The sequence below is a fragment of the Vanacampus margaritifer genome, chromosome 11 (assembly GCF_051991255.1).
Source record: "Vanacampus margaritifer isolate UIUO_Vmar chromosome 11, RoL_Vmar_1.0, whole genome shotgun sequence".
NCBI lineage: Eukaryota > Metazoa > Chordata > Actinopteri > Syngnathiformes > Syngnathidae > Vanacampus > Vanacampus margaritifer.
This window is the reverse complement of record NC_135442.1, coordinates 2,147,049-2,160,709: the sequence shown is the minus strand read 5'-3', so window position 1 is coordinate 2,160,709 and position 13,661 is coordinate 2,147,049. Positions and strand designations below refer to the sequence as shown.

The following is a 13,661-nucleotide window of genomic DNA, read 5'->3' as shown; positions in this document are numbered from 1 at the left end:
AGATGAACAATTGAAATTCTCATACAAAGGTCAATTAAGAGTCTTCAATGAAGCTAACATGCATGATTTTGGATTCTGGGAAGATCCTGGAGTATCCAGAGAAAAAACGCACAAGCAAAGGTAAATGAAAACTCCACTAGAGGACGCGAGCCGAGACATGAACCCGAGATCCCTCAACAGTGAGTCCGACATGTTAACCACTAATCTGTTGCTGTGCCAAATTGGCACGTATCCCTAAAAAACAAGATAACAATCCTCACCACTATGCGTCTGAATGTGTCGATTCAAGGCTCTCTTGTGTGATGTCACGTAGCTGCACTGCGAACAGTGGTGGATCTTCTCGCTGGCGTGCACGTGTCCAACGTGTCGTTTGAATTCCACTGGGTTGAATGTAAAAAAGTCACAAAATTCGCAGGAGAGCTTCTCGCTGCCCGCGTGGCCCTGCCGCTGATGCCGCAGGAAAGCGGCCTTGTTGGAACATGAGAAATCGCACTGTGAGCAGTGGTAAGCCAGGTGAGTCTTGAAGTGAACCTCCATGTGCTCCTCACTGGGAAAGACGGCAACGCAGGCGTAATGGCGACATCCGACTGCCGTGATCCCGTGCTCCTCTGCCGAATGGCGCAGGTGAGCCCTGCGCAAATGACTCCGGAAAGGACAACCGTTGTGAAAGCACGCCACGGCCGTCTTGGGTGCTCGGGCGTGTTGGGTCTTCATGTGAGCCTTCAGCGTCCCGCTCTGGCCAAAGCTTTGACCGCAAGTGGGACACGGGTAGCGGTGGCACGTTGGATCCTCTTCCATTTCGTCAGCGTGGACGGTGACGAGGTGGCGGCGAATGGCGTTCGGCTCCACGGCCGAGTAGTCGCACAATTGACAACGGTGGGCTTTTTCACCGGCCTCGCGGAGCTGGTGCACACGCAGTTTGCTTCTGCTGGTGAAAAAGCGCTTACAGGTGGGACACTGCAGAGCCGGGTCAGGAAAATGCAAATGCAGGTGCTCTTCCAGATGGGAGCGCATCTTGAAACTGCGTTTGCACTTGTGGCACATGTGGGTGTCATACATGTGCTCTGCCTCCTCTGCAATGTACTCTAAAAAGAACACCAGATAAGAAAAACGATGGTTCAACAACCCTCATTTATTCACTCACCAGTTCCTTACCAATAATGGTTATATGTCAATTTGACCAACTCAATGTTCATTCATCCTAAAAATATTATATTATAATAAAAATATAATTTGCATTATTTCTTTTAGGTTGGGTGGCAATTCAATAAATTCAGACTGTGCAAAGATTTGCACAACCCAAGGAGTTGGACCATCCATTCACTTTCTTTAGCAGATGTTTGTCATTTGTTGGAATGCAGCCAAATCAGCCAATCGCAAAACCAATACAGACAACCATCCACACTCACAATCACATCTATGCAGAATTTGGAGTTTTCACTCAACCTAACACGAATATTTTTTTTTAAATGTGGGCGAAAACCAGTGTACCCGGGCAAAATCCATGCAAGCACTGGGAGAACATGCTAACTAACTCCACTAGGGAAGGCCACTGCCGAAATTCGAACACCGAACCACTCAACTGTGATACAGCTGTGCTAACCCTCACACCCCTCTACTGCCTCACTTCATATCAATTCAACTTTATTTATAGAGACCTTTAATAGGTTTTGTTTGACAGCATTTGAGACCCCTTGCGTGACTGAGCATACCTTTGGTTGGCAACACTGAATCCTGTCCATCCACTTTTCTCTGTTTGTTCACACTGTGACCTTCTGTGTTTGCTTCTTCATCTTCATTGTCATTTTCTTCTTCGCCTTCATCTTCTACTACTACTTCAACTTCTGCTTTTTCCCCATCTGATATCGCCGATGATGTGCAACCAGGGTTTGATTGCGCTTTTCTTTTTGGTCTTTCAGGGGAGACTTGCTTTTGGAGATCTGCATCTGTACATTTACTACCTGTGACAAAAAACAAACAAAGATGATGATGCATTCAGTATTAAGTTAACACTTAATTCATCAGTCAACCTTAAGGTTTCTGCTGGAAAACAAAAACAATGCCAGTAAAACCCTCATAGAATAGATTCAATTTATTTGCGGTTATTGAGAAGCACACAGGTGTGAGCTGACTGACATTTAACATGACTTGGAATGTGATTGGGCGCACACACTTATGCACCACATTATCTCAGCTGTTTATTTTTAATTTATCTCTGGAAAACATTTGGATTGTCCCCCCCCCAACTGATTTAAACATTAATGGTGGAAAAGGTTTATCACTGATTTATCTTGGTGTCATTTTATGTCACAAAATTACGGCAGAGGTGTGTAGACTTTTTATATCAACTGCAAGTTTGCACTTACTTTTGAAGCTGCGTAAACGTCTCTCTGAGAAGGTACAAGTGGGCCGGCCACCATCTGCAACATTCTGCCCGCTTGTTTCACATTTGTCAGGTCCCATCATCCCCAACTGTCCATGAAACAAAAATCCACAAAGTGTTGCTTCGTTGCCACCTTAACAATAGCTAAAAAAGATATGCGATAACAAACAAGAGAAGTTTAAATTACGTACATTTTGGGTCATCCTTATTTCAGTCTCTTTCTTCTTTATGTACCGTACGGTACTCTCGTTCAGGTCATAATGGCGGGCAACTTCGGCACAACTTTTCCCTCCTTGGAGCATATCTAGGAGGTTTAGCTTCTCGTGGTGCGGCAGAACCCTCTTCAGGCGGCGCACGGGTGGCATCCTAGGGTGACACGGAAACAGCACAAAAAACGTGGATATTCACGAATAGGTGTTTCGCTGAAAAGCTATTGTTATTACGCAGTGATTATTTTTGTCGTGACCGTTAACTCGCCACCTAGCGTTATTTTTGCCGTGAATCGCGCGAGAACAACACAATTGCATTTACAGAGCAGTTTAAAACATATATACATAAATACATCGACATGCAACAAGAGTTGCCGGTCACGGCAAAATAACCACTTCCTATGTTATATAGAAAAGCAAATTCGCGAGTGGCGGGGGTTCACCGAAAATCTGTTTTTATTATTGTAGCTGCTCCACGAAAGAGGCCGTAACTGTGTAACTATAGATGTTGTATAATAAGTAACTTGACTAACACGAAGCGTAATATTTAGGACACGTTACTTACTTTTATACAATAATAATAACTTGACTCCAACGTCGGCGTTAGCTTTGCTATAGCATTAGCTTCTTGTGAATTTGGGGCAGCAACATGTTGCAATTATTCCCCATAGTACAATAAAATTAGCACATGAAACGCTAAATGTACTCGGTATAATAAAAAGCTATTGTTTCTCACTAAATTTAAATGAAATGCGGAAATTCGTTGGAATAGCTTTCGATTGAAAGTAGAACAACATAACAGCACCCAGTCGGAAGGTTGTAGACCGAACTCCGGAAATACTAGTGGACACGTGCGCGTAATCCAATATGTTTACCAATTGATACACGAAAATACACTAAATATTTACATTTTAAAATGTCCAACAATTAGTAACACAACATTTCCAACAAATAGTAACACAAAAATGAAATCATCAATTAAATAAATTAAAAGTTGAACTAACGACACTATGGAACCAAAGTTTAAAGGAGTAAATGCCCAGTCGGAAGAATGTATAACAAACACAGAAATAATTTTATTTTTATTAAATTTATTTACACTAGCGCCGAAGAAATGAATATTTAGTGGGTAACTTAAAGCATACAAATTAACGCATCCAGAGCCGTCCACCTTTATATTCCAGAAACTAAAATAGAACGGACTGCGCGTCGCATGCGTCACTTCCGGTTGTGTCGCGGCACTTCCGCATTAGGTGCCGACTAGCGTAAGGTTTGTTATCATGTTCTTAACTGTTCGGTTAAAAACATCATCTATCCTCCCGGGTAGACGAGAAGAAGCATCCAAGTAACACTGTGCTATCCTAAAATAATGGTGGTGGGAGATTGATTGTGTACATAATACAACATGCCATTCTCAGACATTCTGGACAGTCTGAAGGACAACCCCTACTTTGGGGCTGGCTTTGGTCTCGTAGGGGTCGGAACCGCCTTGGCGTTGGCCAGGAAAGGAGCCCAGGTGGGGATGGTGTTTTTCCGCAGGCACTACATGATCACCCTGGAGGTGCCCAGCAAGGACAAGAGCTACCACTGGCTCCTGAGTTGGATCACCAAGCACGCTACTCGAACCCAGCACCTGAGCGTGGAGACGTCCTACATGGCGCACGAGAGCGGACGCGTTCAAACTCAGTTCGACTTCCATCCCAGCCCGGGGAATCACATCATCTGGTCAGAAGCAAATAGTAATGCACATTTTGGGCTCCAAATTATTACCCCAAAACACCCACTTGAACTTGTAAGGATGAAAGTACGTTCTTCTCCTGAATGAAAGGCACAGCATTAAATTAAAAAAAATCAAGTTGTAGTCGTTTTTAAATGTAGACATGTTAAAATATGACTTTCTTCCGTTGTTGTTGAACTTATGTTACAACTATCTAACTCATTCTCAGTTGAATACGACTTTACACCCCGATGATGTACATCTTTGTTCTTGTAAAGACTTTATTATTTTAAACTATATGACTTTATTCTCTTAGCATTAGAAATGTATCTTTAAAAAATAGTTTGTTGTAGTAACATTATTACTTTTATATTGAAAATGAAAGCATTTTATCTTATATATTTCTCTTATGGTCCAGGCAGCAAAACTTTCTATTTTCTTACGTGTTGTCCAGGTATGGCCGAAAGTGGATCAGGGTGGAGCGGACCAGAGAGAAACAAATGATTGACATGCACACTGGTACCCCATGGGAGTCCGTCACATTCACGGCGTTGGGCCGAGACCGAAAAGTCTTCTTCAATATTTTACAAGAAGGTAAAAACCAGAGTTGTACGCTTGCACCGCAATTGCTCGAGGATCGACAAGGCTTCTATCATGTTGGCAGCCAGGGAGCTGGCGCTGAAGCAGGAAGAAGGGCGCACGGTGATGTACGCGGCCATGGGTGCCGAGTGGCGGCCCTTTGGGTTTCCGCGGCGACGCAGACCCCTCAGCTCCGTGGTGCTCGAAGCGGGCGTGGCAGAAAGGATCGTTGATGACGTAAAGGAGTTTATTGGAAACCCCAAGTGGTACACAGATCGAGGTAAGCGATCATTGATTCACTGTCAAATTAGGGGGGGGGGGAGTGCTCAGCACCAGTTTCACTGATCAAAACCAAAATGGATAGACATGACATAAGAGTACACTAAAAGTCTCCAGGTCCCATGCCTGACATTGAACACCATTTTGGGTTGAAAGCAGCCGTTTGGGGATGAATTACAAGTTAGAAAGCTGGTGGGAACGTTTCATCCGCAGACACCAGCTTCACCTATCGACACTAAATTAGGCAGTCTGTCATACCAATACGTACTAAAGAGTCTCAAGTACCCATGCTTGAAATTGAAAAGAAAAGCTAGGCAGCCATTTTGCTTTGAAGCGGTTATTTCAGGAAAATTGCAGGCCTTGTAATTTGTTAGAATGCAAAAAAAAAACAAGAAAAGAAAATGGTCAAATGTGAGTCCTATGGGAGAGCATTTGAGAACCCCCAAAACACAAGGTTACGTGCTAAAATTTGACGTCCTTGTATTCCTTTTCCCCACAGGCATCCCTTACAGGAGAGGATATCTGTTGTATGGACCCCCAGGGTGTGGGAAAAGCAGCTTTATGTTAGTTTGCTACAAAATTGTATCTGTATCTCACATGATCTTTTTGCTAACACAACAATTTGTCTTTCAGCACAGCTTTGGCCGGCGAGCTGGGCTACAGCATCTGCTTGATGAGTCTGAGCGACCGCTCGCTCTCCGACGATCGTCTCAACCACCTGCTGAGTGTGGCGCCGCAGCAAAGTATCATTCTGTTGGAGGACGTGGACGCCGCCTTTGTTAGTCGAGAGCTGCTTCCAACAGAGAGTAAGCCCCTTTTTACCCAAAACGTTCTCACTAACTCTCCATGATGCAAAAGTCACCCATTTTTTTGCAAGCATGCGAATCTTGATTGATCTGGTTTCATTTGTCCCCTCTAACAGATCCTTTAGCCTATCAGGGAATGGGGAGGCTGACTTTCAGTGGCCTGCTGAACTCTCTGGACGGAGTGGCTTCATCCGAGGCCAGAATTGTCTTCATGACCACCAACTACATTGACAGGTACTATTGAAAAAAAAACACTTAATATACAATTGTGAATATATTTCCACACTGCATCAATTGTTTTGTGCGCACACAGGTTAGATTCAGCGCTAATCCGGCCCGGCCGCGTGGATCTCAAGCAGTATATCGGCCACTGTACGCATTGGCAGCTCACCCAGATGTTTAGACGCTTCTATCCGGATCGGGCCGTCTCGGAGGGCGAACGTTTTGCGACGTGCGCGCTGGCGGCCCGCACGGAGATCAGCGCCGCTCAGGTGCAAGGACACTTTCTGCTGCACAAAATGGACCCTGTGGGATCGATAGAAAACGTCGCCCAAATAAAGGAATAACAGGACAAGATTTGTTTTTGTTTTTATGACTGTAACTTAAGGAAGATTTTCAGTTTCTACATTGGCAATTGACAAACACGACCGCTTGATCATGGAACAAAAGTGAGATTGATCCTAAAATAAAATGTTTACTTTTACGTATCATTCATTTTGTGTTTTACAAGTGTAAACAAGCTCGTTTACTAGGAATGCACGATACCGATAAACCAATCATTTAGAAAGTGCCGATGTCAATAACCGATAAGTAAGCCAGACGATTATTGTTTGCAAAATTTACTTAAATACAAATATACTTTCGAGTCCTACTATAAGTCTAACATGTACAAATACATTGAAACGTTGTGTAAAGCACCATGAAGCTGAATTATATTGATATGTCTGCTTCAAAGACAACCAGTAACTCATTTTGAGTTTGCCAAAACAAAATAGTCATGTTTTAAAAAAATGCTACAAAAAACTGCAAGGGTAACATTTTGGGGGGAGACAGTAAAGAAAGCCCACACAAGCGACTGCCACGTCGCCATGATGCATCTTCTGTCGACACGAAGTCGCACGCATTATGACATCACAAATATGCGACACTACCATAGGATAGGAGAGGGGAGGGGTTGAGGAGTTGGGCACAACTTGAGCCACAATCCTAACCCTAACCTGTTCTGGCCCCCAGCTGGTCAAGGCTGGTACAGCAGAAGGAGCAGCACAAATGCCATTCAATTGATGCAATGTGACAAAAACTGTTTAATTTTCTTGACTTCTATTTAATGATGTAATTAGGCTATGTTTTTATAAAGGACAATTTAATTATTGAGTGCTATTTTTCCTCATTAAAATACATACATACAGTATTCCAAGTTGTTGTTTTTATTTAATGAAGGCTGAAACAGATTCTGGCATTTACATTAATTTTGATGGGAAATGATTTTGTGGTTTGTTTGCTCTTTTCTGAAACGCCCTAAGCCCTGTCTAAAAAAAACAAAACCAAAACGGTGCCACGGAAGTATGTTGAAATGATAGATCTCGACTGAGAAGCAAGCGTTGTACTATAGGGGGAGGAGCTAAGTTTAGCCTGGGTTGCTTGTGCCCGTCTGGAAAGTCTTGGCGCACGTGTATGTTTTGCAAAATCAAATATGCCATCTGTTAAGGATAAGTGGTCAGATGAGTTTATCGTTGTCAGCAGTACAGGCAAATGGGTGGATGGATAACCAATTTAGAAACCTGTTTTTGTTTCGTGTGACCCTCTACTCGATCCTTTACATCTGTGCTCGCCTAGAAGGGTTACATTTTGTGTGGACTGGCCCCTCCCTTTGAGCTCTTGGCTGTAATAGAAACTCCCAATCCTAAAGCTATTTTCTACCCACCATGGCCACTGCGCGGCTGTTGCAGAGGAGCCCGATTGCCTTGGCTCGGTTCGTCTCCAGAGGGTGGAGGAGTGCGTCCTCGAACCCGAGTGCCCTGGAGAAGCCTCGGACGGTGAAAGACCTTCCGCGTGTCAGCCTTTTGGAGTTGCTCTACCGGATGGTGTTCCAGGGCTTCTACAGCCGGGCGCATGAGCTGCAGGTAGAATACGCTCATGGTGTTGAAATCGCTTCAAAGTAGAGAACATCTGCGTCTTCCTTTTGCTGAGTTGAGATGTTTCGAAGCAAAAGTTGATGTGGGCTATGTTTATGCCCCAGATTGTTCTCTCACCCTTGTATTCACTCATCAGCTGTACGAAAAGCAGCTCTACGGGCCCATATACAGAGACGCATTGAAGAGCGTGTCCCTTAACACCCCGAAGCTGCTGGAGCAAGTCTTGAGAAGCGACGAGAAGTTCCCTTGCAGAGGCGACATGTCGTTTTGGAAGGATTATCGTGACATGAAAGGATTCGGCTACGGACCTTTCACAGTGTAAGCACGCACGGCATGACGCAATGCGATCCCTGTCCCCTCTGTGTCCCAGCAGCAGCTTGTTATGTGAGAGCGTTCTGTAAATACAGGTACAGAAATTGTGCCTAAAGAACAATCAACAAGGAGGGAAAACAGTATAATGGCCAGATATGATCGCGTTATTGTTCAATATTAATCCCAGGGCATGTATAGACAAACATTCACACGCTTACATGTTTTTGGCATGTTTTTCTTCTTCTCTGTGACCTAACAGGAGACTTGATGTCATTTTGTTTGTATTCCAAGAGAGAAGGAGAGCTGGTACAAGCTGAGGGTGGCATTGAACAAGCGCATGATGCACCCCAAAGATTCGGCCCTATATTGCGCAATTCTCAACGCCGTGGTCGGCGACTTCATGGCCAGGCTCCGCTATGTACGTCGCTGCAGCCCCACTGGAGATTTGGTGATGAATTTGTCCAATGAGTTCTATCGTTTTTCACTCGAAGGTAAGTACAGTCTTTTTTGCAGTTTTGACATTCATGGAACGTATCCTGAAAAACTCCCTCATTTGCAGTTTTTAGTGCTCTTTCCAGAACAGCCTAAAATGCCACAAGATGGCATCAAAGCCCCGTCTACAAATGAACATACTCTGCAGTTTTTGAGTTTCTCAGCAGATTTCTGGTCTTGAGTTGCAAGCAAAAATGTGAGTTTTGAGCGCTAGATGGTGGCAGCGGACGTCACAACAATCAGCAGTTTGTCAAACACAATTGCAAGTTCACTATGAAATTACACGTTGCATAAGTAAAAAAACAAAAATGAAAAAACACAGCTTCGCCTGAAGTCAACTCGCTTAATGCTACACATACCGGGAAACGCCAAAGACAAGCTAATAAAACTAGCATCAATATTGTGGTATGTTAATGATTTAAAGCAATACTAAGGAACTTGCCGTTTATGTTGACTATGTCGGCGCCATATGGACAAAAGCGGTATTGTTATGTCTGTAGAAAGACCACATTTGCCATGAGGACAAGCGAAGTATGTCTTTTTTAAATTTTTTAAAGCTCACGCCAGCAAGTGAAATCTGGGCCATTGTTGATCCTTGGCTGTCCTTTTATCCGCGTAGCTTCCCTCTTTTTTTGAGGGGGAACTGAAATAATGGTTGGTTCAATAAAGGTTGAGAAAACACTGACTTATTCCACGTAGGAATCGCCACGATATTGTTTGAGACCAGACTGGGCGCTTTGGAAAAGGACATTCCGGCAGGTACGCAGCAGTTTATCGACTCCATAGCCAAGATGTTTTCCAACAGCCTGGCCGTGGTGATGTTGCCCAAGTGGAGTCGGAATTTGCTTCCCTACTGGGGACGCTACATCGACGGATGGGAAGGCATCTTCAATTTTGGTAAGATGTCACGTGTGGCGATAGAGTACGTCATCATAAATTGACTTGTATGACAATGTTGTGTCAAGGAAAGTTGAGACAATTGTGATTTTACTTTCATGTTGTTGTTGTTGTTGTTGTTTTCCCCCCAAGCATGTCTATTCTGATGAGACAACCAGGATCCTTCCTCAGAATTTAACAGGAAGTCAGCCATCTTGGTTTGGATATATTCACTCAGTCATATCCCCTGGACAGTTAGAAAATTTAAAAATAAATAAAAATTGCACCTGAAGGCAGTTCCACTGGTCAACATGAAAGTTGGTCGACATGTCATAAGCGCACATGCCTGAAATTGGTTTGAAGCTGCCATTTTGAGCATCCGACATTGACCAAATCCTGTTAAGGTGTCTAGCGTAGACAGAGCATGACATCGATGTTTGATAATCATTTTGAGGCTTCGCCATGAAAAGCTTCATCGCTTCTGCTTATAAATAAAAAAAAAATTACATCTCTGCCTTTATTTTAGCCAAACCGTTGATTGACAAGAAGCTCGAGGACATTCAGCAGCGCATCGACCGCAAGCAGAATGTCGAAGGAGAGTACCTGACGTACTTGCTGTCAAACACCGAGATGGACACTAAAGACGTGTATGGCAGCATAGCCGAGCTTCTCTTAGCCGGAGTGGACACGGTAATTAAAAAAAAAAAATAAAAAATGGAATACTGTGATTGACAAACATGTGTTGCCACTGGTGTATGGAGGCTCCCTCTAGTGGTGGCCTAAATTTTCGTTGTACCGGTAATCTAGTATAGTGTGGTTAAGAATAATACAATTTAATTGAATCTTTTAGAAATGTTTGTTTTCTCACATTTGTATTGACAGACACATTTTTATTGTCTGCGCACTGTAGCTTTGGGGTTTGCAAAATAATTTGTCACAAATTGTCACATCATTTAAAAAAAGAAAAGAAAAATAATCCACACTTAGAAGCTCCCTGTTTTAGCGTTGGGCCAATAAAAGCCTTTACTTTTAATTGAATTATAATGTAATGATTTATAAATAAATAAGTATTGTTATTATTATTATTATTATTATTAAAAAAAGTCCAAAACATAACGTTACTTTGAAATAAAGCAACCTATAAAATGTCAAGCAAGTAACATTGCAGTACTTAAACAAGGTGACAAAATGGTTTAAAAACAAATACAAAGTTGAACAATTAGGTGTTAAAACATAAAAAATATGCAAAATACTTAGTCATGTCTTGTACTAAAAATAAGAATGAGTCATCATGTTGTCATTATATTATTGCGACATTGTTTTTTTTCTTGGGTCCAGACCTCCAACACTCTGACGTGGACTTTGTACCTGCTGTCTCAGTACCCACAAGTCCAGGAGAAGCTTCATAAAGAAGTATCTGAGTTGAAAACTCGGGCAGCAGGTGGGACCCCGTCTGCAGGGGACTTCACCCACTTGCCGTATTTAAGAGCTGTCATCAAGGAAGCGCTGAGGTACAGGTATTTATTTTCACACTTGGACAGCACTCGGTTTTTCATGTTGGTTACATCATGGCTGTGTGTATCCTGGGCAATTAATATTTTAGAGTTCATCCAAATTTGTTCCAATTGTAAACAGGTGTTCAAAACAGATTTTTTTTGCCTCCGCTATCCAATGTGGGCTGAGCATGGTATTAGATTTGGAACATCTGTTCCATTGGCCATGAAAAAGGAGGTTTGAGGGGCCAGTTGGTCGTTGCTTGCAGTTTTAATTGTTTATTTTTATTTTTCCAGGATGTATCCAGTAGTACCTTTTAATGCAAGGGTCATGACTGAAAAGAGTATAAATGTTGGTGGATATCACTTTTCCAAAAATGTAGGTCTCACACTCACTCTCTTCTCGTGCAGGTGTTCTCACACTTTTTTTGGTTCGGGCGGCATTTTTCCAAGAGCCCCCTTTTAATACTAGTGCAAATTAATTATCACGTGTGCCCCTAGATGTTATATAGTGTATTTTTCATTTAAATATTTCAACCTACATATTCTAGTTTAAAGAGAGAGGAACTACAGTAGTTTACAAAAGCATGGTCAGTGTTGACATCCGTTTGCTGTTTTAAGCAACTTTTCTCTCTAGTGACAAAAAAAACACACACAACCGATTTGAATTCTCACTGAGAAAAAGACAGGAATGATTTTGTCATCATTTTGCATATGACCCATTTTCTGTCTACGTTGCAAAAGCAGTGATTTATCTACGTTGGGGAACTTTCCACCTTCTTAAATTAAAACAACTTTTTTTCACTCATTTCCTGTATAAATACAGTAGTTGTTTTATTCTTTGTACAATTGTGATCAGGATATTACCTTTTATTTTTGAAACAAACTGCTTTATTTGCTACATTCTTGAAAAAAAAATACACATTTTGTTTAAAAAAAAAAAAGACTTTATTCATGTATTATGCCTTTTGTGTCTAGAAAAAAAAGTATTGACTTTATTAATTTGAGAATAGTTGGGAATTAGTTGAATGGTTTTGTTTCATATTGTGTACTGTAGGTATGCAACCCCCCCCCCCCCCCAATTATATTCTATAATTTAATGCAAATTTTACAGATACCCAAGTTATGGCTCACGGGACCCGAAGTTTGAGAACCCTGCATCATCTATTTCCTGTATTGATGCCAAGAATGGTTGGTATCTCCACTTATTTGCTCATTTTTTTTCCACTTCCTCCAGACAGTTTTCACATTTTGCCAGTATGCCATCAGTCACGACGAGGAAACCTTCCCGGAGCCGTTCACCTTTAAGCCAGAGCGGTGGCTCCGGGACGGCCGTGAGAGGCCGAACGCGTTCGGTTCCATCCCGTTCGGCTTTGGCGTGAGAAGCTGCGTTGGGCGCAGGATTGCAGAGCTGGAGATGTATCTGGTCGTATTTCAAGTAAGAGACTATAAGGCCATATTTGCCCATGAATGCGTAATTCTTTTTTCTTTCTTTTTTTTAAAGTAGGTTAAAGATATTAATGAGTACAACTGTATTTTGTGCTTTGTTTGTCTTTCAGATTATCAGGACATATGAGTTAAAATCAAACCCCAGCGTCGGCAAGGTGAAATGTCTCAACCGCACCGTTCTTGTTCCAGATCGACCGATCAGTCTCCATTTTGTGGATAGATGATACAAAAAGCTGTCCTATAATTGGGCTTGGCTGACAAAAAGAAAAAGACTAAACGCTGCTATTTGCAGGGGAAGGGGACCGAGCACTGCTATGAAGACCGAACAAATTTCCGCGAAAAGGGGGTGCATTTGAATTCTACATTCAGCAGCTGAGGGTTCAAAGCATTGCTCGAGGCTACCTTCAAGTGAACTTGCACCTATTTTCAATGTAACAAAATGCCGATTCTGCTTCTTCTTCTTTTTTCTTTCTCATCCATTAATGTGTTTGTGTATAGGCATGTAGTAAACGTGTGTGTGTGTTTGTGTCTTTACTTCCTCCCCACCTCCACACCTCCGCTTTAAAATAAACTTGGGTCGAGCGTGTGTGTTTGTGCTCCTCTATCCAACTTTTTGAGATATCGTACATTACTACCTTGATGAGCATCTTATAATTGGAGAAGCGGAGCTTGGAATAAAAAAACAGCCTCCCGCGATGACAAATAAGCATTTTCACACAAACATTTGTCAATTAATAACATTAATATCCTACCCTTAACAAACACTGCATCGACAACTTCATGAAGCATTAAGTAGAACCCTAATCCAAATTTGAAACCTTACCCAGTCTTAAATCCTAAACTCAATGAATCAATGCAAAACATACATTAGAGCAGTTTTTAGTTTAGTTATTAGTTGTATGTAAATATTTACATACATGTCATTGAAGTA

The 13,661-nt window shown here is 42.2% G+C and overlaps 3 protein-coding genes across 8 annotated transcripts in view; 2 read left to right on the top strand and 1 right to left on the bottom strand.

The window, feature by feature from the left end:
• The window catches only part of znf142 (zinc finger protein 142), a 28,296-nt gene extending 24,883 nt beyond the window's left edge, over positions 1-3,413 (bottom strand). For both annotated transcript variants that reach the window (XR_013295933.1, XM_077580105.1), the window contains exons 1-5: positions 3,158-3,413; positions 2,575-2,749; positions 2,367-2,472; positions 1,713-1,961; positions 261-1,085 (exon numbers count right to left, since the gene is read on the bottom strand). Coding sequence is in view for 1 of the 2 variants with exons in the window: in XM_077580105.1 (XP_077436231.1) it covers positions 261-1,085; positions 1,713-1,961; positions 2,367-2,472; positions 2,575-2,748 (1,354 nt within the window). In the remaining variant the exon portion in view is untranslated. The remainder of the gene's footprint in view (positions 1-260; positions 1,086-1,712; positions 1,962-2,366; positions 2,473-2,574; positions 2,750-3,157) is intronic.
• A 395-nt stretch (positions 3,414-3,808) lies between these two features.
• Positions 3,809-6,549, top strand: bcs1l (BCS1 ubiquinol-cytochrome c reductase complex chaperone). Of its 2 annotated transcripts, none has more exons than XM_077579153.1 (7): positions 3,809-4,317; positions 4,764-4,903; positions 4,974-5,168; positions 5,667-5,730; positions 5,801-5,973; positions 6,090-6,207; positions 6,287-6,549. In XM_077579153.1, exons 1-7 carry the CDS (start codon positions 3,998-4,000, stop codon positions 6,537-6,539), a joined length of 1,263 nt encoding a protein of 420 aa, XP_077435279.1. In that variant the 5' UTR covers positions 3,809-3,997; the 3' UTR covers positions 6,540-6,549. The 2 variants fall into 2 exon arrangements, with proteins under 2 accessions (XP_077435279.1, XP_077435280.1); XM_077579154.1 differs by having other exon boundaries at positions 4,249-4,384.
• Positions 6,550-7,757: 1,208 nt separating this feature from the next.
• On the top strand, positions 7,758-13,316 carry LOC144061030 (sterol 26-hydroxylase, mitochondrial-like). 4 transcript variants are annotated; one of them, XR_013296062.1, is made up of 9 exons: positions 7,758-8,096; positions 8,245-8,426; positions 8,712-8,911; positions 9,612-9,809; positions 10,315-10,478; positions 11,127-11,305; positions 11,579-11,660; positions 12,523-12,719; positions 12,841-13,316. XR_013296062.1 is itself a non-coding variant. In XM_077581049.1 (9 exons), exons 1-9 carry the CDS (start codon positions 7,899-7,901, stop codon positions 12,952-12,954), a joined length of 1,518 nt encoding a protein of 505 aa, XP_077437175.1. In that variant the 5' UTR covers positions 7,763-7,898; the 3' UTR covers positions 12,955-13,316. The 4 variants fall into 4 exon arrangements, 2 of the variants coding, with proteins under 2 accessions (XP_077437175.1, XP_077437176.1); XR_013296063.1 differs by having other exon boundaries at positions 7,761-8,096; positions 11,127-11,299; XM_077581049.1 differs by having other exon boundaries at positions 7,763-8,096; positions 12,519-12,719.
• The last annotated feature ends 345 nt before the right edge of the window (positions 13,317-13,661 follow it).